A 26,143-nucleotide genomic window follows, 5' to 3' on the forward strand; every position below is an offset into this window, starting at 1 on the left:
TTTAGTGGTGTTGCAGACTCTGGGGCCTTTCAGAACAGGTGTATATATACTGAGATCATGTGACACTTAGATTGCACACAGGTGGACTTTAATTATGTGACTTCTTAAGGTAATTGAATGTACCAGATCTAATTTAGGATCTTCATAGCAAAGGCGGTGAATGCATATGTACGCACCACTTTTCCATATTTTCATTTATTTCACTTCACCAATTTGGACCACTTCGTGTATGTCCATGACATGAAATCCATTCAAAATTACAGGTTGTAATGCAACAAAATAGGAAAAACACCAAGGGGGATGAATACTTTTGCAAGGACCTGTATGTGACAATGCTGTTCATTGACTACAACTCAGCAATCAACATCAGTGCCCACAAAGCTCATCACTAAGGACCTTGGGACTAAACACCTCCCTCTGCAACTAGATCCTGGCTTCCTGACGGGCCACCCCCCAGGTGGTAATGGTAGGCACCAACAAATTTGCCGCGCTGATCCTCAACACTGGGGCCCCTCAAGGGTGTGTGCTTAGTCCCCTCCTGTACTCTCAGTTCAACCGACTGCATGGCCAACACGACTCAAACACCATCATTTAGTTTGCTGAGGACACAACAGTGGTAGGCCTGATCACCAACAACGAGACAGCCTATAGGGAGGTCAGACACCTGACAGTGTGGTGCCAGAACAACAACCTCTCCCTCAATGTGAGCAAGACAAACGAGATGACCGTGGATTATAGGAAACGGAGGTCCAAACAGGCCCCCCATTCACACTGACGGGGCTGAAGTGGAGCAGGTCGAGAGTTAAGATCATTGGTGTCGAGAGTCAACTTCCTTGGTGTCCACATCACCAACAAAGTGTCATGGTCAAACACACCAAGACAGTCATGAAGAGGGCACGGCAACACCTTTTCCACCTCAGGAGACTTGGCATGGGTCACCAGATCCTCAAAATGTTATATAGCTGCACCATCGAGAGCATCCTGACTGGTTGCATCACCACCTGGTATGGCAACTGCTCAGCATCTGACCGTAAGGGCCCCCAACAAATTGTCAAAGACTCCAGTCATGCAAGTCATAGACCGTTCTCTCTGCTACCGCACGACAAGCGGTACCAGAGGGCCTACACCTAAGCCATAAGACTGCTGAACAATTAATCAAATGGCCACCCAGACTATTTACATTGACACCCCCCTTTGTTTTTACACTGCTGCTCACCGTTTATTAATTATGCAGTCACTTTACCTCGACTAATCTGTACCACACATTGACTCGGTACTGGTACCCCTGTATATGGCCTCGTTATTGTTATGTAATTTTCTTGTGTTACTTTATTATTTATTATTTTCACTAGTTTATTTAGTAAATATTTCCTTAACTCTATTTATTGAAATGCATTGTTGGTTAAGGACTTAAGGACTAAACCCTGGGATTAAACACCTCCCTCTGCAATTGAATCCTGGACTTTGACAGGCCACCCGCAGGTGGTGAGGGTAGGCAACAACACATCCGCCATGCTGACCCTCAACACACGGGCCCCTCAGGAGTAGGTGCTTAGCCCCCTTCTGTACTCCCAGTTAACCCACGACTGTGTAGCCACACCCAACTCCAACACCATCATTAAATTTGCTGATGACACAACCGTGGTTGGCCTGATCACCAAAGACGATAAGACAGCCTACAGGGAAGAGGTCAGAGACCTAGCAGTGTGGTGCCAGGACAACAACCTCTCCCTCAATGTCAGCAAGACAAAAGGAGGTGATCATGACTACAGGAAACAGAGGGCCGCGCATGCCCCTATTCAAATCAACAGGGCTGTAGAGGTGACAGTCAAGAACTTCAAGTTCCTCAATTTCCACATCACTAAGGGCCAATCATTGTCCAAACACACCAACACGTGAAGAGGGCACGACAACACTTCTTCCCCCTCAGGAGGATGAAAAGAAAAATAGCCATTGGCCCTCAGATACTCTACAGCTGTACCATTGAGAGAATCTTGACTGGCTGTATCACTGCTTGGTATAGCAACTGCTCTGCATCCAACTGCAAGGCACTACAGCAGGTAGTGTGTACGGCCCAGTACATCACCGGGACCGAGCTCCCTGTCATCCAGGACCTCTATACCAGGCGGTGTCAGAGGAAGGCCCTAACAATTGTCAAAGACTCTAGCCACCCAAGTCACAGTCTGTACTATCTGCGATCACCCAGCACCAGAGTGCCAAGTCTGGGACCAAAAGACTCCTGAACAGCTTCTACCCCAAAGCCATAAGACTGTTTTACAGTTATTAAACGGCTACATTGACTTTCTGCTATTCGCCACCTACCTACATGTACATAGCTGGTAATCACCTAACCAAACCTACATATTACCTCAATCCCCCCAACTACCTTGTTTTATTGTCTCACTATTTTCTTACCAATTTTGTCAATTTTCTTACTTTTTAACTGCATTGTTGGGTAAGGGCTCGTAAGCGGTTCAAGGTAAAGTCCACACTTTCCGTATTCATCGCATGTGTCAAATAAAAGTTATTATAATTAGTTTATTATCCAATTATTAGTGTGCATGTAAGTTAACCCTATTGTCAACAGCTAAATTTAAGCATTAATTAAGCAGTTAAGTTAAGCATTAATATTTATTCACAGAAAAAATATTTAACTCCAGCCCGTGTTTTCTGTGCAGGAAAAAAGTTGTGACGTTCACAAACATAGCTTCGACTTTTTCACCTAGCCTAAAAAATGTCAGCAAGCTAAACTGGTTGACTTTAGAAAATACACAAGGCTTTCTCCAACTTACCCTAATACTACCAGCTCTCCGTATTTTATTGGGTCTTTAGTCGGGCCGCAGTGTTCCTCCTGGCTTTGCGAAAACATTAGGCTTTTTCTTGCTTCTATGGACAGCAGGCGCCCCTCAATCTCAATGCACTCGCCCAAATTCAAAAGGAAACGATCATAGGAAATTCACTTCAAAGGGTGTAAGCAGCTGCCATTTCACACAATATCACGTCGTATACGTCTTTACAACCATATAGAGCCGTCTTATTTAAAACAAATAATCAAATATAATTATTTTTGTGTTAGATATGTTACAAGCAAGTCGTAATTAACGCAATTTGCCAGTTCAATCCGCTCTAAAAGCGGATGCATAAACAGCCAGGCACAGGGGTGGACCATACCATTCAGCAGTCCTTTACTTTAAACAGGGGGACCTTTAGACAAATTCCTCTCATCACTTTTTTTGGACTCATTTATTTACACAACACTTTATCGATGTAAGCTGATATAGGGATATGATATTTTATTTTTCATCATTCGATTTCTGTAATACATCTTAGTCAAATAAATACGATAAATTAGAACAGACGTCCCTTGTTCGATATCTCACATGGGCATGGCTAGAATGAGGCGGCACCTTCTATTATGTAAACAAAGAGTACTATCTGGCTATTCTTAAAGGGATCATAGCTTTCACATTTCACACTGCCACGTTCATATAATTTAGAAAAAACAGAACGTTTGAAACTCACACGTTCTTAGGCCAATTTTTATCATTTTCAGACCATAATAGCGTCGACTTAGATGAGACCTGTCCTATTATGGGCAGGGGGTCCAAGACGATTCCTATAGCTTGCAGAGCAGAGCGCACCTATGAATGATTATTCTTTAGGCTGTCCACAAGGTGAGTATCCCAAAACCGCATCAATTTATGCCGGGATTTCTTCTCACGTGGACAGAAGTAGGTGGGGGTGCATATGACTATGTCTAAACATATTGACTGATTATCAGAATGCAGCATAAAACTGAGCAGTCAAAATGATATCCTCTCGGTTTTGTGTTGAGAGCAATTGATGCTAATGTAAATACTGTGGACTGCTGTGACTAACTAGAATGAGGGGCCACAGGGATGACAAGGGTCGAATTAGACCATTCTCTATTTGGTCAAAGAAAAGTCAGCAGTTCAAGTGAATAACACATCAACTGCCGTTAGACACAATGCTGCAATCGGGTGACAATAATGGGGGAGCTGGGGAAAAGTTCCCTTTCAATATAAGTTAGTCTACCCCCGGGAGTGAATATCTCTGACCTACACCTTTGAGCTTCTAGCCTCACTTTAATGTGATTCACTGTAACGCAATGGTGAGGTTCTGACCACTCATCAACTTACAGTATATGCAGCTAACGTTTCATGGGCCTGTTTTACCCATCTTCACAAGGCATCGATATTATACTCTCCCTACCCCACTTGGAAACCTGCCCCTTTATGGCACACACTGCTGTCTCCTGCAAAAAGAGCCACATAACGGTCCATAAGTCATCCTATATTGTTAGATAGGTAACTGTATGTGTTGAGCATAAAAGAAAAGACAGTGCCATTCACTATTCAATACTTTTCTCGAATGTCTTACTGAGCTAAGAGTAGCAGAATCCAAACCAATGTTAAATTAATCTCACATTTTCAATTTAGGAAATCCCTCTGGTCTTCCTATCCTGTATGTCCAGTCATTGTCACACCTTTCTGGTGAATGTGCCACTTCTACAGTTCTGTCTGTATCAACAATTGACTGCCTCTGTCCTGTTTTCACAAGGCTCAGCTTGGCTAAGTGCCCCATACCTCCTAACTCTCCATTGTCAATAGCACATTTCAAAGTGCAATAACAGTTAACACAAAAACAAAAGGTCGGGGTGAGGGGGGTCACGGCGGTCTAAGGAGTGTTACTTCATATGTAATGCATCATCAAAAGGAATTTTGGACTTTGATGTTATTTTTGATGTACTAATCCTGTCTATCTGTAAGCAATACTGCAACCCACTTTAAACCATGGCATTTGCTGGTTACATTCATAGTTCTCCATATCAGGCCATTAATAGTACTGTTACTACAGATAAACCTCCATGTCTGTCTGTATATTAGGATCAAGCTATCTGTGCTGTGAACACCAACTTTCTGCCCCCATGCTAGTCTTAACAGCCTGGGGTATAATGACTATTGACTTTTGTGTGTGACAGTCTCTGTCCCCCCATTTCATTGAGAGCATACTGTCTGTTTAAAAGCGCACAGTAAGACTCCCTTTCCATACCCCCCCCGCCTCCACCAAACACACACACACAAACCAAATCTAATTTTATTCATCACATACACAGTTTAGTGTACACATACACACACTCAGAGTGGATGGATCAAAGGCTCTCTAGCACATACCACACTGATGGGAAGCAGATGCAGAGAGGGAGCTGCTCTGTTGAGATGGGTCTGGCTTGTTTGTGTACAAAGTCGGACATTTCTTGGTAATAGGCATGGAACAGAGACTATCACACAATAGTGACTAACTGTATGAGCCATGATGATGTAATAAAGACAAAGCTCCTATTTACTTCCTACTCCCTCTCTGCCTTCCCCTTGCATCCTCATCTGTGGTTAAGTTCCCTGGAAGTCTTAGAAGAGAGCGAGAGTGTGTACATGTGTGTGTTGTTAAGAGTTTGTGGGATGTGGGATGTGATTGTTCTAGATTACTATTTCAGCTACATTTCCATAACTTCACATGGTCCTCATTTAAACACTCGTATATACATTCCAAGAACAGGCATGAGTCATATTTAAACAGAGAGTGAGACATGCTTCACAGGAAAATGCATGCATGTGTGTGAGAAATCCAGTTTTGGGGAGTAGTGAACTACATGTACTTCAACTAGTAATTTAATTTTGCAGTAGCTTGGTGGTAGTTTAACTAAATTCCAATATTGGTAGTGTTTTCAGTTGTTCATAACGTTTTTTCATGTTGTGGTGTCGCTAACTACTGGAACTACACACAATTGTTTTTTAAATCCAATAAAATATGGGTGACAGGAAAGACTTGCATTTTCAGCAACAGACCTGGCTTATTCTCACTTGAAACACTTTTTGTGTGCCTAATGCTCACTTTTTTTGTGTTTAATAGGGCACAGTACACCTTATGTTAATATCTGATTGAAGAGTGATCTGTTCTTGCAATTTGTAGTCTTACATATTAGGTGTAGATATATGATAATAATGATATTTTAGATGTGATAATGTTTATATATGATAAGTAGTTTGGATGTAGTGAACTACTTTTTCAAAGTAACTTTAGTTAAGTAAACTATATTTTTCTTTAGGGTAGCTTTAGTGTAGCTAAACTTCTTCCAGTGTGAAGTAATTGGTAGTTTGGCAAACAATATTTTCAGAGTAGCTTCCCCAACACTGGAGAAATCTAGTGACTGGATTCCTGGAGATCTGCAGTGTAGGAAAGTTAATCAACTGTGTTTATTCCACAGGTTGCATACATCTGATAAGGGGTTTGACAGAGGCACTGATGTACCATAGAAAAGGCCTCGCCTGTATCATATCAGTGTATAGAGGGGTATGCTGAGGTTATGGTGTGGTGCCTGTTTGTCGCTAGCTTGGTCTCCATGACAGGCCCACAATCAGCTGACTACAGCATGACAGTGTGGGAGAATGTTTGGAATGTGCTGATCCTGTGCTGCTTTCTCCCCTGACCCCTTAATGTACAAAAGTTGTCTTGTTACTCTTTGTTGCTCCTCTACAGTCCTGAAGGACCACATGCAGATTTACAGACAACAACAAGAGCAGAGCAATGACTGCACATACACATGGTTAGCAGATGTTATTAGGAGTGTAGCGAAATGCTTGTGCTTCTAGTTCCGACAGTGCAGCAAATGATCTAACAAGTAATATCTAACAATTCCACAACAAATACCTAATGCACACAAATCTAAGTAATTAATGGAATAAGTATATATAAATATATGGATAAGCAATGTTAGAGTGGCATAGGCTAAGATGCAATTGATAGTATAGAATTGTAGTGCTGGTAAGTTGACGTCGCTCTGATATCCAATAGTTCTTCCCGGCTGTAAGTAATAACACTTAAGATTTTCTGGGCTAACAATGTAAGAAATAATACATAAAAAAAGAAAACACTGAAAAGTTTCCTAAGGACTAGAAGCGAGGCAGCCCTCTGTCAGCGCCATGTTCCTATATCTGTCTCACACACCGAATGTCAATCCCTTGGAACTGGTATTTCCTCTCCATCTAAGCTAATATAAAGAAGTTGGAGACAAACACTCACTCCCCACAGACAATTCTTTAAGATCTTTTAGCTCTTCCCCACGTCAAATATGTTGAATTTCTTTGGGAATGGGAGGTAAAACTTGGACGTCATTCACAGATCCACTGCTTGTACATCTACCACAGTGACAAACCTCATGTAATTTCCAGTTGTAAAGTATGACAGGAGGGGGCAGTCCTTGGTGAGCCATTATGACAGCCACACAACAGCCATACATACCTCCTTTCAGTAAACATGATGAATCAATGTTGCACAATGTTTCGCAAGAGTGAGGTTAGAACCTCAACACAAAACAAAAGTGAGGTGTAGGATTCTGTTTTCACATGCAAAAGTGATTGCTTTTGAAATAAATGCTTTACCTACCTTCCCAATGAATTCAAAAATATATTTTATGGAAAAGAGATGTTTCTGGACAACGCACCATAGACAACATGACCGCGTGGTGCAGATTACTGTTCCATTTGGGAAGGGCGGTCCTCCCTCACTGCCTTTGACCGGTGCACCACGTCTTCAGGTTAATATATCTCCCTCATACAAAGAGCACATAACTAAAATTACACCCACCACATGACAGTAAGATGTTTGTCTTGAAAGGGGAGAACAGCGTAACATTATTCTGCTTATTAGTCAGTCATGCAGCCCGTAGCACGTTTGTCATCAGAGCTGAGGGAATGGCCTTACCTTTTATTTGTAGTAAGTCAGGGTCTAATCTAATTGAATGGCACATTGCAGAGATACAAGATCATCCAGCCCAAAAGTCAACCCCTAGCCGCAGCCCGTTTACTTCTAGACTGATGGCTCTTCATAGGTCTGAAAGTATCAGATAAGTGAAAGCAAAAAACAAACACTTCACTCAAGCCTCTAGAAGGCAAAGTAGTACACTACATTTGGAGGTGGTGTCTAGATGTGTTAAGGGGTTGATTTTGTATGTGCAGGATAGACAACATTTTAACATACAAATAAAGGGATAAGGACATTGGTGCCCCACGGTGGTATGGCAAAGGAAGTGCAGTCAAGAGAAGCAGAACTAAACACAGGACAGCGAGCAGATTTATCAAGCATCCCTTTAATTAACTGTCACCTGTTACAAAAAAAAAGAAATATTCCATGTTAATGAAATTAGCAACAATATAGCGAGTGTTGATTACAGATGATATGGGACACCTCTTCCTAAAGTAGTTACAGTAGGATTAAAACCTCTATTCTGTAGACCTGTCCTACTGCTCCCACAGCGAGGATGGGTCACAGCCTCCCTCCTACTGGCTCTGCACTTAGACTTCCTCCATGGTTAGTTACTTAGTGACCCGTCTGACATGCTGGGACCCTCCCTCATGCCCTTGCCCCCTCCAAAATACCTCAGCCAAAGTATGCATATACAGTACCTATGTATTCATGGATCAATGCACATTTACAGTTTGTGAGCTGTCAGCAAAGGAGATCAACAATTGTAGTGTAATGTCAGCAGGTCCTAACAGTTACTTTTTTAACAATACATTTTTCATTTTTAACTTTAAAAAAAAGGAAAGAGAACCAAAGTTAATTTAATGAAGTAGGAATCCACTTCATCACCCTCTGGACAAAGAAAACTAACAGAGAAAAAAACTAATCTGTATTCAAAGATTTCCATTGAAAAAAGGGGGTAAACGGGGGGAGATGCCACAGTCTGACATGTGTAGGATGTCTTTAGCACTGGCTGTGCTACTGTAAGGATCATGAGGAATGTGGTGGGACTTTGGAGTAGTAAGGTCTGGTTTGGTGTCCGGAGTGTGTGTGTAGCGTGAGGGAGCCCCTCTCCTCTGGGGCCCAGCGAAGTCTCTCCCTGACCCTGCTGAGGAGGAGCAGCTGGAGGTCAGAGGTTACAGGTCAGTGGCAGGCAGTGACAGAGGATCAGCAAGTGGCTGCCTACAGTACAGGTGAGGGGAAAGAGAGGAGTGTGACAGGAGAGGAGAGGCCATGATAGGAGAGGTGGTGGGGAGGTTGGGGGTGGTCTTTGTAGTAAGATTGGGAGTGTCCATCCTCCCCTCCCTATACTTCAGGCGAGTCTTTGTCCGATTCCTGAGAGAAAAAAAGGAAGCACAGTTTAAGACCTCTTTGTGTGTTACGAGAAAGACTTGCTTGCCAGTTACAACCCGATTTAACAGATGTGCTTGCTGAAAACCAAGCACAATTTTAGAAACTGTTCATACTTATTATTATTCTCCTCCTGCTACCTGAAAACATTGATACTACTTGTACTTTTTACACTACATCCATATTTGCATAAATTCCTATGTATTTCAACAGCCATAGACTGAATGGTAAAACTTTGCACCGTGCCTAGATTTCATCCATTTCTGCTTTTTGAACTGTAACCATTTTAAAATGTTCATAAAAGATCCATGGGCTTCAATGGAAAGGATTTGGATCTGCCATTGCTCTTGAACCGTTAAAGCCACAAACACCAAACCAACGTTGAAATGTGCAGACTGACTCAACTTAGATGGCTACAACCCAGCTTCTTGCAACCATTCAGAAACTATAAAGATTGTTGTATCCCCATTCATTTCAACGGTGGAATGCTGGATTCAACATTATAAACTGAAATCACTGACACAACTTTTAGAATGTTCAAACTAAAACATTTTGAGATCTTGAAAACACAATCTATGGCTTATGATGATGCTATAGTACTCACTGTAGCCTACTATACTAGCCAATTACAGTGCATCCAGAAATGATTCATACCCTTTCACATTTTCAACATTTTGTTACATTACAGCTTTCTTCTAAAAATGGATTAAAACAAAAATGATCTCATCAATCTACACACAATACCCCATAATGAAAAAGCAACATTTTTATTTTTAAAGTAAAAAAATAAATACTAATAAATTGCACATTTACATAAGTATTCAAACCCTTTACTCAGTACTTTGTTGAAGCATCTTTGGCAGTGACCACAGCCTTGAGTCTTCTTGGGTATGACGCTACAAGCTTGGCACACCTGTATTTGGGGAGTTTCTCCCATTCTTCTCTGCAGATCCTCTTAAGCTCTGTCAGGTTGGATGGGGAGCGTCACTGCACAGCTATTTTCAGGTCTCTCCAGAGATCTTTGATCGGGTTCAAGTCCGGGCTCTGGCTGGGCCACTCAAGGACATTCAGAGACTTGTCCCGAAGCCACTCATGCGTTGTCTTGGCTGTCTACTAAGGGTCGTTGTCCTGATGAAGGTGAACCTTTGCCCCAGTCTGAGGTTCTGAGCGCTCTGGAGCAGGTTTTCATCAAGGATCTCTCTGTACTTTGCTCCAGAGATGGTTGTCCATAAAGGAAGTCTGGAGCTCTGTCAGAGTGACCATCGGGTTCATGGTCACCTCCCTGACCAAGGTCCTTCTCCCCTGATAGCTCAGTTTGGCTGGGTGGCCAGCTCTAGTTAGAGTCTTGGTAGTTCCAAACTTCTTCCATTTAAGAATGATTGAGGCCACTGTGTTTTTGGGGACCTTCAATGCTGCAGAAATGTTTTGGTACCCTTCCCCAGATCTGTGCCTCAACACAATACTGTCTTGGAGTTCTACGGTGTCACGCCCTGGTCGAAGTATTTTATGTTTATCTTCATGTATTGGGTCAGGCCAGGGTGTGGCATGGGGTTTTTGTATTGTGGTGTGTTTTGTCTTGGGGTTTTGGTGTGTATGTATTGGGATTATAGCTTGTGGGGTGATCTAGCAAAGTCTATTGCTGTCTGGAGTGGTTCTCAATCAGAGGCAGGTGTTTATCGTTGTCTCTGATTGGGAACCATATTTAGGCAGCCATATTCTTTGAGTTTGTCGTGGGTGATTGTCCTTAGTGTCCTGATGTCCTTCTTCTGTGTTAGTTGACACAAGTATAGGCTGTTTTCGGTTTTCGTTACGTTTATTGTTTTTGTAGTGTTTTGTATTGATTCGTGTTTACGTATGTTTTTTCCATTAAACATGGATCGCAATCTACACGCTGCATTTTGGTCCGACTCTCCTTCACCACACCTAGAAAACCATTACATACGGACAATTCCTTCGACCTCATGGCTTGGTTTTTGCTCTGACATGCACTGTCAACTGTGGGACCTTATATAGACAGGCCTTTCCAAATCATGTCCAATCAATTTAACTTACCACAGGTGGACTCCAATCAAGTTGTAGAAACGTCTCAAGGATAATCAATGGAAACATAATGCACCTGAGCTCACTTTCTCATAGCAAAGGGTCTGAATACTGTAAATAAGGTATCTGTTAAAAAAAATAAATTATAATACATTTTCAAAAAAAAAAATCTAAAAACCTGTTTTCACTTTGTCATTACAGTGTAGATTGATGATGAAATGTTTTTATTTAACCCATTTGAGAATAAGGCTGTAACGTTACAAAATGTGGGAAAAGTCGAGGGGTCTGAATACTTTCCGAATGCATTGTATATATCCCACTATAATAACTACACAACTACAAACCACCCCAAAATAGGTCACTATAACTAACCCACAGCCTATGAAAACCATATTACTATCATTACTACTGCTGTCACTACCACTTCACAACCATAAATTCTGCAAGAGTAGCAAGCGCACACATTTACTTCAGTAAATGTCCTTTTCTATATTTTAAAGCCTTCTGTTGATGGCTGTATTATCTAAATGCGGATCCATAATAAATACGTCGTACCGCCTCCTGTCTCTTGGTGAGTTGCCGGTTGACAGCCTGTAGCAGCTGCTGCAGTTCCCTCACAGTTTGGTTCAGCCCTGCAGTCTTCTTCTCCTTCCTGTCAATCTCCTCCTGAGGGACACAGTGGCAGGTTGGTTACTACCCTGTAGTCACTTTCAATATAACTTGTCAATAAAACTACCCCTATTTAAAGACTGGTTACATTTAATACACAACTACATCTAATAATTATCAATATTAGAACTCTTCGTAGCTAGATACCTTTGTTTTGACCATGAATATACACTACCTAGATAATATGTGCAACGGACTGTCTTTAATATATAGCCACAGTTCCCCGTCCAGTGAGTCTTACGTGTGATGAGAGGTTGCTGTTCTCTATCAGGTCACCCTGGCCGGTCTCTTTGCAGAACTCCTCCTGGATCAGATCCAGAGACTGCTGGGCCTGAGGTGGAGCAGGGTGGGGGAAATTACCAGAAACATTTAAGCTTACATTTCAGGTATTATAATTGTGTTCAACTCTTCCACGTATTCAAATGCTCAGTGTGTATTTATCTCCTAGTAGGGATGCACATTTCGGTCAATTTTGCTGCCGACTAACTGACCCTCATTAACCGGTTAACAAAAAATATTATTAGAGATCTGTATATAATGATGAGATGCTTATGTTTCCGCACTAACAATGAGAGTCGACCCAAGGCAGGAGACAAGCTTAGTCCCAAAATAAGCCCATAGAAACGTATTAGGCTTATTTTGGACGGATTTTGTGGAGAGTGAAACCTCTCCCTTTGCCTCTTCCTCTCTGGTACTATGCATGCGCAGGACATTTTTCATTAAGCACTTAATAGAAACATGCAATGCAATAGCAAGCCTTTGTAAAATATTTGCCTTCACGTTTCTACAGATGGATTTTCGCAAGGCTACTTTGAAGCAAGGTAAGACATGCCTCATTATTTGAAGTGAACTAAAACAATTCAGGTTTCAAACAATTCCACTGCCTCAAGCTCCCATTGCAAAGTGGTGGGTGACCTGCTGGTAGTCAACGCTAGGCAGGCTATAGCCTATACAACTGAATGACAAATTGGAGGCGCGCTTTAATTACGAGTTGTGATGGAGGAATAAAAATAGCTCCTTTAATTCGTGGCCACCGAAGTTAACAGGTGACTGCATTTAGAATTGTTATTTGTTGTGCAATGACTGAGCTTACAAAAGCAGGTTTCATTCCAGTAGCTTACAGACTTTTTAAGGAGCTACTCTCACGCCGTCTGACATGTGGTAGGCTATTCCGCTCCTCAAACTGGTGTAGTAGGGACAGGTTATGAGAGCTCTACCTATTTGGGTGAGCAAGGCTTACCAAATTCAGCTCCTCATTTTGCCTGACTGCTTCTGTATAAGAGCCATCAAGTTTGCTCTGCAGTTCAGTGTTGTGCACTTGTGATAAATAAGATGCATGGCGACTAACGAAAATACACACTCGCCAATTTAATACAGCACAATTATGCAAATGGCCCTATAGACCAATAAGCATTACCGGTCAAATGTTTTTTTCGGCGGCTAACCGCTAACATCCTCAGCTCCTTGAGTAAGTTGCTTCTTTCTAGACTTGGACTGGTGACTAATAGTTTCTCTAACAGTAATGTAAATCCAAACAAACTAAAGGTAGTCCAATCCTAAGGGACAAGGGGCCGTCTTACCTTATAGAGATCTCCAGCCACCTTCTGCCTCTCACTCTCCTCGGTCTCCAGTTTTGACAGAGTCTCAGTCAGCTGGGTCTTCAGCTGCAAGCGAAAACACCAGCGATGAGATAAATGACAATCACAGCCCCACTCCTGGTGAAATCTGATCTCAAACTGTTTGGAGGGGGGAATTTGCATAAACACCGAGGTGGTATTCAAATATTTCTACCAAGACAAATTAGACGATTTTACATACACCAAAACTAGTTTCAATTGGCTTTTAGAATGATTGAGACATGTATAGATAGCTACTTATGGCAACTCTGATGTCAGTTATGTCTCTACTAAACTAGCTATTCAATGATTAGCTAGAGACTGATAAAGATATTAAAAGTCGTATTATCAATGAAAAACCAGCAGAGATGCTTTAATTATCATTGAAGATGTTCACAGACAGAGGGTGGCAAGACAAGAGACAAACAAGACAACCAGACAGACATTGAACATGTTTCAACTGTGTGTGGAGGCAGATGAATGATGAAAGCGTGTGCAGTTGAAGGCATAGAATGTATCCCCAAAGATGGCCGACATGGAAAAGCTCATTGTGCAGGAGTAGCAGTAAGCCACTATGAGCCTGTTAGTAGAAGTGATGGAAGAGTAGATAGTGTGCCGAGTGGAAACAGTAGTGTGTGTTAGTCTGTCCTCTCACTGAGTAAAAGTGGTCCATCATCTATAACCTATGATACTAATACTCCAGTCTAACATTACACTAAGAAAATACTGGCTCCTAAAAAGCAAAGAAAACACACCTTATGCATGCCTCTTGCATATAAAAACAGTTTAGCCCATGTTGCATTTGAGCTTACATCACTACTGTATCCATAGGTTGTAGATTGATGTACTGACTCCCAGAGGACAAAGAGAACCCTGTATTCCCCAGGCAGGTGGTGATGGACACAGTAATATTTCAGTAGTGAAATTAGGTTTATTGGATTAACAGAACATTTGCAATATGCATCAAAACAAAATTAGACAGGTCCATACATTTGGGCACCCAATAGAAAAATCACATAAATATTTAATAGAGCCTCCTTTTGTTAAAATAACAGCCTCTAGACGCTTCCCATAGCCTCTAAGGAGTGTCTGGATTCTGGATGAAGGTATTTTGGACCATTCCTCCTTAGAAAACATCTCCAGTTCAGTTAGGTTTTATGGTTGCCGAGCATGGACAGCCCGCTTCAAAACATCCCACAGATTCTCAATGATATTCAGGTCTGGGGACTGGGATGGCCATTCCAGAACATTGTACTTGTTCCTCTGCATAAATGCCCGGGTAGATTTTGAGCAGTGTTTTGGGTCGTTGTCTTGTTGAAATATCCAGCCCCGGCGTAACTTCAACTTTGTGACTGATTCTTCAACATTATTCCCAAGAATCTACTGATATTGAGTGGAATCCATGCGACCCTCAACTTTAACAAGATTCCCAGTACCGGCACTGGCCACACAGCCCCACAGCATGATGGAATCCCCACCATATTTTACTGTGGGTAGCAAGTGTTTTTCTTGGAACGCTGTGTTCTTTTGCCGCCATACATAACGTCCCTTGTTATGACCAAGTAACTCAATCTTTGTTTCATCAGTCCACAGCACCTTATTCCAACATGAAGCTGGTTTGTCCAAATGTGCGTTTGCATACCTCAAGCGACTCTGTTTGTGGCGTGTGTGCAGAAAAGGCTTCTTCCGCATCACTCTCCCATACAGCTTCTCCTTGTGCAAAGTGTGCTGAATTGTTGAACGATGCACAGTGATACCATCTGCAGCAGGATGATGTTGTAGGTCTTTGGAGGTGGTCTGTGGGCTGTTTCTGACCGTTCTCACCATCCTTCGCCTTTGTCTCTCTGATATTTTACTTGGCCTGCCACTTCTGGCCTTAACAAGAACTGTGCCTGTGGTCTTCCATTTCCTCACTGTGTTCCTCACAGTGGACACTGACAGCTTAAATCTCAGCGATAGCTTTTTGTAGCCTTCCTCTAAACCATAATGTTGAACAATCTTTGTTTTCAGTTTGAGAGTTGTTTTGAGGCCCCCATGTTGCCACTCTTCAGAGGAGAGTCAAAGAGAACAACAACGTGCAATTGGCCACCTTATTAAGTACCTTTTCTCATGATTGGATGCACTTGTCTATGAAGTTCAAGGCTTAATGAGCTCACCAAACCAATTGTGTGTTCCAATTAATCAGTGCTAAGTAGTTACAGGTATTCAAATCAACAGAATGACAAGGGTGCCCACATTTTTGCATAGCCTATTTTTCACATCTGATTTAATTTCATACAACTTAATATTGCTACACTAAAAATCTTTGTCTGGACAATACCCCAGTACTCAGCTTTTATTAGAAAATGAATGGCATGCCACTGTGATAATTTTCTGTGAGGACAGAGTAAATTATTATGCAGCCTCAGAGGGGTGCCCAAACCTTTTCATTCGACTGTAACAGGCAGCTCTGGGATCGGAGGAGCCAGGGGACAGAATGCTACACAGCTGAAGCAGGGGAACGGGATGGTCGATCGGCTGCTATGGTGAGTGTACAAGCCTATAGCATCAAGGTGTTTGGTTGGTTTTTCTACATTGAATCAATGCTCTACAGCATCTGCATAAAACACATTCTCAAACCATGGAGGAATTGTGTGGTGATATGAATGAATGCAGCTGGCTGACAATGTTTTTATTCTGTGTAACTGCAGTGACGCCAATGTTTTAACAACAACGGGGCAGACTCAGTCTGTAGGTTACTGTGTAAAGTGTGTAAACCCTCTCAACCAAATTCTACAACAGAATATACCAGAATGAACTGTGTGGTGTGTGAACTGTGAATGTAATGTCTAATTGTTGCATGAACAAACACTGGTGGATACCACAAACAGTAAACACAGAGACATGCACCATAAACATACAGTACAAAGCCACCCACAAACAATGCAGAGGCGAATGACTAGATCTATGACGACATAGATGAATAACCACTATGACATGACCGAGTATGACTGGTAGATGACAGGAAGTCTAGTCAGCTCACCTCTCTGACCTCTGTCACATAGGTGGCGCTCTCACGCTCTGCTCTCTCCAGCGCAGACTCAAGGTGCTGCTTGTCTCTTATCAACTATGAAAGAACAAAATGAAAAATCACTTACATTTAGTGAGTCAAGTGATGTAAAGTTCCTAATACAATTGCTGAGAGATGTGTTAAGTGTGTAACTGGACTGACGTTGTCCAACTCTCCGACGTCACTCAGTCTGTCTACATCCTGCTCCAGTGCTGCAACTTTCACACTCATCTAGGAAAGAGAGGGCAGGAGAGTGACCATAAGCACCACACATACCAATTATATAGTGGTTAAAAGGGCAATATAAATACAAATTCAGTTTGATTGAATGGTCTTCAGTGTTCACCTCTTTCAGCTCTGTCTGTGACAGATCCAGCTTCACCTTCCATCGAGACTCCTCCTTCTCCACACTGCTCTGGAGACGTTGAAGGATGCCCTCCTGTGGACAGTAGAAAGTATTACAGGTTAGTTTAAAAGACCTCATGACGCCTTTATAGAGTTATCTACAGGACACTGATAGAGCATCACCTCACCGTCTCAGCCAACACTTTCTTGTACGTCTCACAATCTTTCTGTAGAACCTTCTGGGCCTCTTCAGATTCCTTCAGCTTATCAGCCAACACCTGGTAAGGAACAGCCCGGGTTACACTTATTTTCACCTCAGTTCTCAGACATTTGAAAACACAACTATTTTTAAAGAAACAGTAAAGGCTGTGCCGTCACCTTGGTGTCCTCTGAGCCCTCTGGAGCAGGTTCAGGTGCTGCTTCAGGGGCAGGGTTGGGCTCTGCTGCCGGGGCCTCTTTCACTGCAGTCTCAAACCTCTGCAGCCACTCCTGGTGGTTCTGAGAGAGAACACAGTAGAAAAGATACAAAACTATAGGATATGTGGAAAAGATGAACTTATAATTTAATATCACATCATATGGTCCTCTGTAGTTCAGTTGGTACAGCATGGCACTTGCAATGGGTGTATGGTGGGTTCAATTCCAGAGACCACCCATATACGTCTGCTAAATTACACACACACACACACACACACACACACACATACACACACACACACATCCAGTCAAAAGTTACACAAATCAAACTTTGTCACATGCACTAAAAACAACAAGTCTAGACTTTACTGCGAAATGCTTACTTACAAGCCCTTAACCAACAGTGCAGTTGAAGAATATTTAACATGTAGACTAAAGTAAAAAGTAATAATAAAACACAATAACGAGGCTATATAGAGGGGGCACCGGTACCGAGTCAGTGTGCGGGGGTACAGGTTAGTTGAGGTAATTTGTACATGTAGGTGGGGGTGAAGTGACTATGCATAGATAATAAACAATGGGGGGGGGTCAATGGAAATTGTCCGGTGGCGATTTAATTAATTGTTCAGCAGTCTTATGCCTTGGGGTAGAAGCTGTTGAGAGGAGCTTTTTTTGTCCTAGACTTGATGCTCCGGTACCGCTTGCCGTGCGGTAGCATAGAAAACAGTCTATAACTTGGGTGACTGGAGTCTCTGTCAATTTTATGGGCTTTCTTCTGACACCACCTATTATATAGGTCCTGGATGGCAGGAAGCTTGGCCCCAGTGATGTACTGGGCCGTTCGCACTACCCTCTGTAGCGCCTTACTGTCAGATGCCGAGCAGTGCCATACCAGGCAGTGATGCAACCGGCCAGGATGCTCTCGATGGTGCAGCTGTAGAACCTTTTAAGGATCTAAGGTCCCATGCTAAATCTTTTCAGTTTACTGAGGGGGAAAAGGTTTTGTTGTGCTCTCTCACAACTATCTTGGTATGTTTGGACCATTATAGTTTGTTGGTGGTGTGGACACCAAGGAACTTAACTCTCAACCCGCTCCACTACAGTCCCGTCGATGTTAAATGGGGGCCTGTTCAGCCCGCCTTTTCCTGTAGTCCACGATCAGCTCCTTTGTCTTGCTCACATTGAGGGAGAGGTTGTTGTCCTGGCACCACACTGCCAGTTCTCTAACCTCCTCCCTATAGGCCGTCTTATTGTTTTTGGTGATCAGGCCTACCACTGTGCTTTTGTCAGCAAACTTAATGATGGTGTTGGAATTGTGTTTAGCCACACAGTCGTGGGTGAACAGGGAGTACAGGAAGGGACAAAGTACGCACCCCCAGTGTTAAGTATCAGCGTGGCAGACGTGTTGTTGCCTACTCTTACCACCTGGGGGCAGCCTGTCAGGAAGTCCAGGATCCAGTTGCAGAGGGAGGTGTTTAGTCCAAGAGTCCTTAGCTTAGTGATGAGCTTTGTGGGCACTATGGTGTGGAACTCTGAGCTATAGTCAATGAACAGCATTCTCACGTAGGTGTTCCATTTGTCCAGGTGAGAAAGGGCAGTGTGGATTGCAATTGAGATTGCGTCATCTGTGGATCTGTTGGGGCGGTATGCTAATTCGAGTGGGTCTAGGGTGTCCGGGAGGATGCTGTTGATGTGAGCCATGACCAGCTTCTCAAAGCACTTCATGGCTACCGATGTGAGTGCCACGGGGTGGTAATCATTAAGGCAGGTTACCTTCGCTTCTTTGGGCACAGGGACTATGGTGGTCTGTTTGAAACATGTAGGTATTACAGACTCGGTCAGTGAGAGGTTGACAATGTCAGTGAAGACACTTGACAGTTGGTCCATACATGCTTTGAGTACACGTCCTGGTAATCCGTCTGGCCCAGCAGCTTTGTGAATGTTGACCTGTTTCAAGGTTTTGTTCACATCGGCTCCTGAGAGCGTTATCACAGTCATCCAGAACAGCTGGTGTTCTCTCGTACATGCTTCAGTGTTGCTTGCCTCAAAGCGAGCATAAAAAGGCATTTAGCTTGTCAAGTAGGCTTCGCGTCACGGGGAGCTTGCGTCTGGGTTTCCCTTTGTAGTCCCTAACAGTTTTCAAGCCCTGCCACATCCGACAAGCGTCAGCGCCAGTGTAGTACGATTCAATCTTAATCATGTATTGACGCTTCGCTTGTTTGATGGTTCGTCTGAGGGAATAGCAGGATTTCTTAAGCGTCTGGATTAGTCTGGAAGTCTCCTGCTGGATTCGTCTCCCGCTCCTTGAAAGCGGCAGCTCTAGCCTTTAGCTCGATGCGGATGTTGCCTGTAATCCATGGCTTCTGGTTGGGATATGTACGTACGGTCACTGTGGGGACAACGTCATCGATGCACTTATTGATGAAGCCGATGACTGTGGTTGTGTACACCTCAATGCCATTGGATGAATCCTGGAACATATTCCAGTCTGTGCTAGCATAACAGTCCTGTAGTGTAGCATCCGTGTCATCTGACCACTTCCACTGGTACTTCCTGCTTTAGTTTTCGCTTGTTAGCAGGAATCAGGAGAATAGAATTATGGTCACATTTGCCAAATGGAGGGCGTGGGAGAGCTTTGTATGCATCTCTGTGTGTGGAGTAAAGGTGGTCTAGGATTTTTTTCTCTGGTTGCATGCTGGTAAAAAATTAGGTAAAACTGATTTAAGTTTTCCTGTATTAAAGTCCCCGGCCACTATGAGCGCAGCTTCTGGGTGAGCATTTTCTTCTTTGCTTATGTCCTTATAGAGTTGATTGAGAGCGATCTTAGTGCCAGCTTCGTTTTGTGGTGGTAAATAGACGGCTACGAATAATATAGATGAGAACTCTCTTGGTAGATAGTGTGGTCTACAGCTTATCATAAGATACTCTACCTCAGGCGAGCAATACCTCGAGACTTCTTTAATATTAGACATCACACACCAGTTATTGACGAATAGACACACACCCCCACCCCTCGTCTTACCAGAGGTAGCGTCTCTGTTCTGCCGGTGCATGGAAAATCCCACTACCTCTATATTGTCCATATCGTCGTCCAGCCACGTCTCAGTGGAACATAAGATGTTACAGTTTTTATTGTCCCATTAGTAGGATAATCTTAATCGTAGGTCATCAATTATTTTCCAATGATTGCACATTAGCAAGAAGAATGGATGGCAGTGGGAGTTTACTCGCTCGCCTACCGATTCTCAGAAGGCTGCCCGATCCGCGGCCCCTTTTCCTGTGCCTTTTCTTCACACAAAAGGCGGGATCTGGGCCTGATCCAGTGAAAGCAGGGTATCCCTCTCGTCAGACTCGTTAAAGGAAAAGGTTTCTTCCAGTCCGCGGTGAGTAATCGCTGTTCTGATGTCCAGAATATATTTTCGGTCATAAGAGACGGTAGCAGCAACATTATGTTCACAATAAGTTAAAAAACAAGTTACACAAAGTGCAAAAAACTAACAAAATAGCACAATTGTTTGGGAGAATGTAAAACGTCAGCCATGTTCTTCGGCGCCATCTTCAGCCTACTCATTAAGGGGTTTTATTCATTTTTACTATAGTGCAGAATAATAGTGAAGACATCAAAACTGTGAATTAACACATATGGAATCACGTAGTAACCAAAAAAGTGTTAAACAAATCAAAATATATTTTATATTTGAGATTCTTCAAAGTAGCCACCCTTTGCCTGAATGACAGCTTTGCACACTCTTGGCATTCTCTCAACCAGCTTCACCTGGAATACTTTTCCAACAGTCTTGAAGGTGTTCCCACATATGCTGAGCACTTGTTGGCTGCTTTTTCTCCACTCTGCGGTCCAACTCATCTCAAACCTTCTCAATTGGGTAGAAGTTGGGTGATTGTGGAGGCCAGGTCATGGTCATGATGGTGCACTCCAACACTCCTTCTTGGTCAACTAGCCCTTACACAGCCTGGAGGTGTGTTCTGGGTCATTGTTATGATGAAAAACAAATGGATTGTCCCACTAAGCGCAAACCAGATGGGATGGCGTATCGCTGCAGAATGATGCGGTAGCCATGCTGGTTAAGTGTGCCTTGAATTCAAAATAAATCACTGATAGTGTCACCAGCAAAGCACCCCCACACCTCCTCCTCCACTGAGGGAACCACACATGCGGAGATCATCCGTTCACCTACTCTGTATCTCACAAAGACACAGCGGTTGGAACCAAAAATCTCAAATTTGGACTCATCAGACCAAAGGACAGATTTCCACTGGTCTAATGTCCATTGCTTGTGTTTCTTGGCACAAGCAAGCCTTCTTCTTATTGGTGTCCGTCAGTAGTGGTTTCTTTGCAGAAATTTGACCATGAAGGCCTGATGCACGCAGTCTCCTCTGAACAGTTGATGTTGAGATGTGTCTGTTACTTGAACTCTGAGGTGCAATTAGTTGCCAATTTCTGAGGCTGGTAACTCTGATGAACTTATCCTCTGCAGCAGAGGTAACTCTGGGTCTTCCTTTCCTGTGGCAGTCCTCATGAGAGCCAGTTCCATCATAGTGCTTGATGGTTTTAGCAACTGCACTTGAAGAAACTTTCAAAGTTCTTGAAATTTTCCAGATTGACTGTCGTTTCTCTTTGCTTATTTGAGCTGTTCTTGCCTTAATTTGGACTTGTTATTTTACCAAATAGGGCTAACTTCTATATACCACCCCTACCTTGTCACAGCACAACTGATTGGCTCAAAAGAAGGAAAGAAATTCCACAAATTAACTTTTAATAAGACACACCTGTTAATTGAAATGCATTCCTGGTGACTACCTCGTGAAGCTGGTTGAGAGAATGTCAAGAGTGTGCAAAGCTGTCATCAAGGCAAAGGGTGGCAACTTTGAAGAATCTCATATATATTTTGATTTGTTTAACACTTTTTTGGTTACTAAATTATTGTTATTTAATAGTTTTGATGTCTTCACTATTATTCTCAATGTAGAAAATAGTAAAAATAAAGAAAAACCCTTGAATGAGTAGGTGTGTCCAAACTTCTGTCTGGTACTGTATATACAATATCTAGATTATATTATGTGAGCACTTACCCGTTCAGTGGGCAGAGGCACGTTCGGAAGCAGTCTGTGCAGAACACCTCGACATTCTGCCTGGGCTATCTCCAAGGCTGTCTGGTTCTCCTGAAGAGGTAAAGGAGGATGAAAGAGAAGAGAGGACATTCAACATGGACTGCACTCAGGGAACACACACACACACACACACACACACACACACACACACACACACACACACACACACACACACACACACACACACACACACACACACACACACACACACACACACACACACACACACACACACACACACACACACACACACACACACACACACACACACACACACACACACACACACAATTGGGGAACCTGTACAGTAGTTAGCTGAATAGCTCTGCAGGCAAACATCCAACCTCAAGTCACTACCTCTGCTTGCTTGGTTTCACTCCTCCCATCTCAGAGTACATACAGGAGCATAGCCTCTGACCAGCACATCTCCCTCTCCATGACACTCCAGTGAACAAACTGCTAACATTTACAATGGCTTAATTATTTAGTGTGCGCTCCAAGCAAGTATTCATACGCCCCACTGTTCAGCAGCCACACACAACCACAAGACAAGTTCCTCAAGCTTTAGACCTCACCCTACACAGGTTCAATTATTTCAGATGTTTATCCTCTCAAGGAGGAGCATCAAAGTCACTTGTGTTCATATAGTTGCAGCACAGTAATTCCCCTGAGTATCTAACATTCTGTCCAGAGACAGACATCCATAGAGCACCACACATACTTCTGTTATCAGGAACCCGCAAACAAAAACCACAATGTTGGTGCCGTTAAGCACATTAGCCGCACAAGGCTTGAAACTCTCAGAAGGAGAGCGATGTCATGTATAACCCCTCTACCCTCCGATGGAGTGAGTCCTGTAACAGACAGCTGGCACATTCACCTCTCATTAACACATCGTGTTGTAAGGGGAATAGGTTCTACACTACGACATATGCTTTAGATTGTGTACAAGCATGCACTTTCCTGAGCAACAGGTGTCCAGGAACGCCTACATTTTTACTGTACCAAAATGGCCGAGAGCAGCTGCTTGGTAAATCAATTCACTATGTGCCCTGTCTGCTGTATTGACATGTAGAGGAACGGGGGTGACAGCTTAGGCAAAAAATTCCCTGAACCCCCCACAACTGTTTATAGTAAGAGCAATCTGTTAGTCTATGGTTTACTAGTGCATCCCTAAATACATATGGTTAAGCAAAGGTAGGTGTGGCAGGTAGCCTAGTGGTTAGAGCGTTGGACTAGTAACCGAAAGGTTGCAAGATCGAATCCCTGATATGACAAGGTACAAATATGTCGTTCTGCCCCTGAACGAGGCAGTTAAGCGCATTGAAAATAAGAATTTGTTATTAACTGACAATTAAGCGCATTGGGCCAGGTACCGGAAGGTCACTGGTTCGAAACCTGAGCCGACTATGTGGAATAAATTTGCAGATGCGCCCTTGAGCAAGACACTTAATCCCAATTGCTCCTGTAAATGAAAAATGTAAGAGGACAAAAAAAACTCCTTAGGAAACAACTGGGTGGATATAAACAGCAGTCAAGCTGAGGGGCTGTCTGGTTTCTAATGGTTCCATGCAATAAGTTGATAGATGTGTCCACACGGAGTTAAAGTACCCCCGTTGTTGTAGAGTAAATCACTGATATTCAGTATATGTTTTGTTGTTTCCAAAAATGATTTTACACAAAACAATTATGTTGACTAATTACACATATTCTGGACATAATTTCTCAAAAAGGCAACTCTGAAAGACCACAGTTATTTTGAAAATCTTATCATCGAATTTCATTCGAGGCTGATTGCTGTAATGATGACAGTATATACACAAAGCAGAATGGAACACATGCTGGATTTGGGAGAGAAAATGAGGAAAGCACATGGCAGGGAGCGAGAGGAGCATCATGAAGACCATGGATCTCAAACTTATTATGCCCATCTACAGGAAATCTGGAGTCAGTCACTGCACACTCATTTTCAAATGTATATTTCTTTACTTTGTATTGGAATTGATGTAGTTAAAATAAATAGTTGTACTGTATGAAACAAAAAAGATTGTGTCCTTTAAAAGAGGTCAATGCATTCTAGCGCGGAATAGCAAGCAGAACTCAAGTAGAGCAGTGTTTTTTCTACATCAAAATACATTAGACTCTTTATGAAATTCCCGAGGGGAATAGATTAATGGAGATAAACTGCCAATTATTCAGGGCCAGAATGCAGAGGGAGGGGAGAAATGAGTATGCAGCAGCATGTAGAAATGATGGAGTAATCTCACTGGTCGATTATGGCAATAACTGTTTGGGGATGCATCAGATTTTCAATCTAGAGTGAAGCAGACTGGAAGTGGGATCCGAACCTTGAGGGCCTTGCTGAGTTTCCCCTGAAGCATGGACTCGGTGGCTGCCAGAGCCTCCATAGCGCTCCAGTTTTTCACCCGAAGCTCCTGGTCAGTTTCAGAGAGATATCACTTTCAGTTTAGCCTCAGGGAAAAGTATGCAGTGACCCACAAACACAATTTATATAGGGATGAACAGAGAACCATTAGCAAAAATAAATGTGACTCCTTTTCTTTACGGCTGTCCTGTCCTATCCTGTTTCGGAGTCTAGGTTTAAAGAAAATCCTCACTGCATTTTACCATAAACCAGTAAGCTCAACTTAACATAAGTTGGCCATCTAAAGATTGAGTCTTTAGAAGGATCAGACACTAAACTGTATTGTCAAAAACAAACAGTGAAACAGCTCTGATAGTAACACAGTAGAGAGGTCTTTGGCATAGACAAACTGAAATAACGTGAAGAATGAGAGCTGCAACTCACTGCCAAAAAAGTCCAATGAGTCTAGATAGGAAAAGCCAAATCACATAACATAGAGCTAGTCAACAAGGTAGCTGTCTGTCTCTGCAAAACAAGGCCATTGTTAAGCCCCAGAGCATTCACACGCACAGACATGCATCCTGACACACAGAAATACAGTCCTTGTAAACATGGCAAAGGACAGAGCAGAGTAGACTGACTGCCCTAACAACTGTACTGTTTGATTGTAGCAAGCCGTAGCCAGCATAAGCATAGAATAGCAAATGAACAGCTCTAAAATGTAAATGGTACATGTATCATTGTCTTGAATAGTTTCAATTAGATTAATAAATATTCATAGTCTGTGACAAAATGCAACCTAACAACTTTGTAAAAGGAGTAGAGGGAGATTATGCATGCATAGTGTGACATCACTGAGAGGGTGTGGTTTAGGGGAGCACATTGAGGATGAGGTCTGCAGATGTATCACAGGGCCAGACTGGAGATGTGGACGGTAGGCTGGTAGTGTGGGCTGAGGGAGTAGCAGCACTGTCTGCAGGACAGGACACCTACATTGTTCTTGTTCCTGTGAAGCTCCAAGGACTCCCTCAGCTTAGCCAGCTCTCCCTGGAGATCAGACACCTGCTTCTCCTTCTCTGCCAACCTGGAGGACAGAACACCACCACACATACATTACCAATACTACCACTACCAATCACAACACTGCTGGGTGGCCCCATGCCAAGGAACACCTACTGTATACTGAAGGGAATTCAGTGAAGTATTACAGTGACTCACGCTGTCAGCAGTTCCAGGCTTGGGGCCTCTGTGTGGGTCTGCGAGAAGAAGAAAATAAAAGTAGTTAACTCTCGTTCTTTTTTCTCCCTCTCAGCCAATAAAGGTCACCAATCAACTGTTTCC

At 42.9% G+C, this 26,143-nt stretch overlaps 2 protein-coding genes across 5 annotated transcripts in view; both read right to left on the reverse strand.

The window, feature by feature from the left end:
* LOC118362522 (E3 ubiquitin-protein ligase pellino homolog 2-like) overlaps window positions 1–3,161 on the reverse strand; it is a 46,610-nt gene extending 43,449 nt beyond the window's left edge. For both annotated transcript variants that reach the window (XM_035742915.2, XM_035742916.2), the window contains exon 1: window positions 2,793–3,161. In XM_035742915.2, the coding sequence (XP_035598808.1) occupies window positions 2,793–2,869 (77 nt within the window). In that variant the 5' untranslated portion in view covers window positions 2,870–3,161. The remainder of the gene's footprint in view (window positions 1–2,792) is intronic.
* A 4,986-nt stretch (window positions 3,162–8,147) lies between these two features.
* The window catches only part of LOC118362523 (kinectin-like), a 48,142-nt gene continuing 30,146 nt past the window's right edge, over window positions 8,148–26,143 (reverse strand). For 2 of the 3 annotated variants that reach the window (XM_035742917.2, XM_052486243.1), the window contains 13 exons: window positions 26,021–26,058; window positions 25,796–25,886; window positions 24,786–24,872; window positions 22,399–22,488; window positions 17,269–17,388; window positions 17,079–17,168; window positions 16,892–16,984; window positions 16,708–16,776; window positions 16,519–16,602; window positions 13,461–13,544; window positions 12,122–12,211; window positions 11,767–11,877; window positions 8,148–9,156 (listed from right to left, as the gene is read on the reverse strand). In XM_035742917.2, the coding sequence (XP_035598810.1) occupies window positions 9,127–9,156; window positions 11,767–11,877; window positions 12,122–12,211; window positions 13,461–13,544; window positions 16,519–16,602; window positions 16,708–16,776; window positions 16,892–16,984; window positions 17,079–17,168; window positions 17,269–17,388; window positions 22,399–22,488; window positions 24,786–24,872; window positions 25,796–25,886; window positions 26,021–26,058 (1,077 nt within the window). In that variant the 3' untranslated portion in view covers window positions 8,148–9,126. The remainder of the gene's footprint in view (window positions 9,157–11,766; window positions 11,878–12,121; window positions 12,212–13,460; window positions 13,545–16,518; window positions 16,603–16,707; window positions 16,777–16,891; window positions 16,985–17,078; window positions 17,169–17,268; window positions 17,389–22,398; window positions 22,489–24,785; window positions 24,873–25,795; window positions 25,887–26,020; window positions 26,059–26,143) is intronic. The other variant, XM_035742918.2, reaches the window with a different exon arrangement.

This window comes from Oncorhynchus keta, chromosome 29 (assembly GCF_023373465.1).
Source record: "Oncorhynchus keta strain PuntledgeMale-10-30-2019 chromosome 29, Oket_V2, whole genome shotgun sequence".
NCBI classification, from domain to species: domain Eukaryota; kingdom Metazoa; phylum Chordata; class Actinopteri; order Salmoniformes; family Salmonidae; genus Oncorhynchus; species Oncorhynchus keta.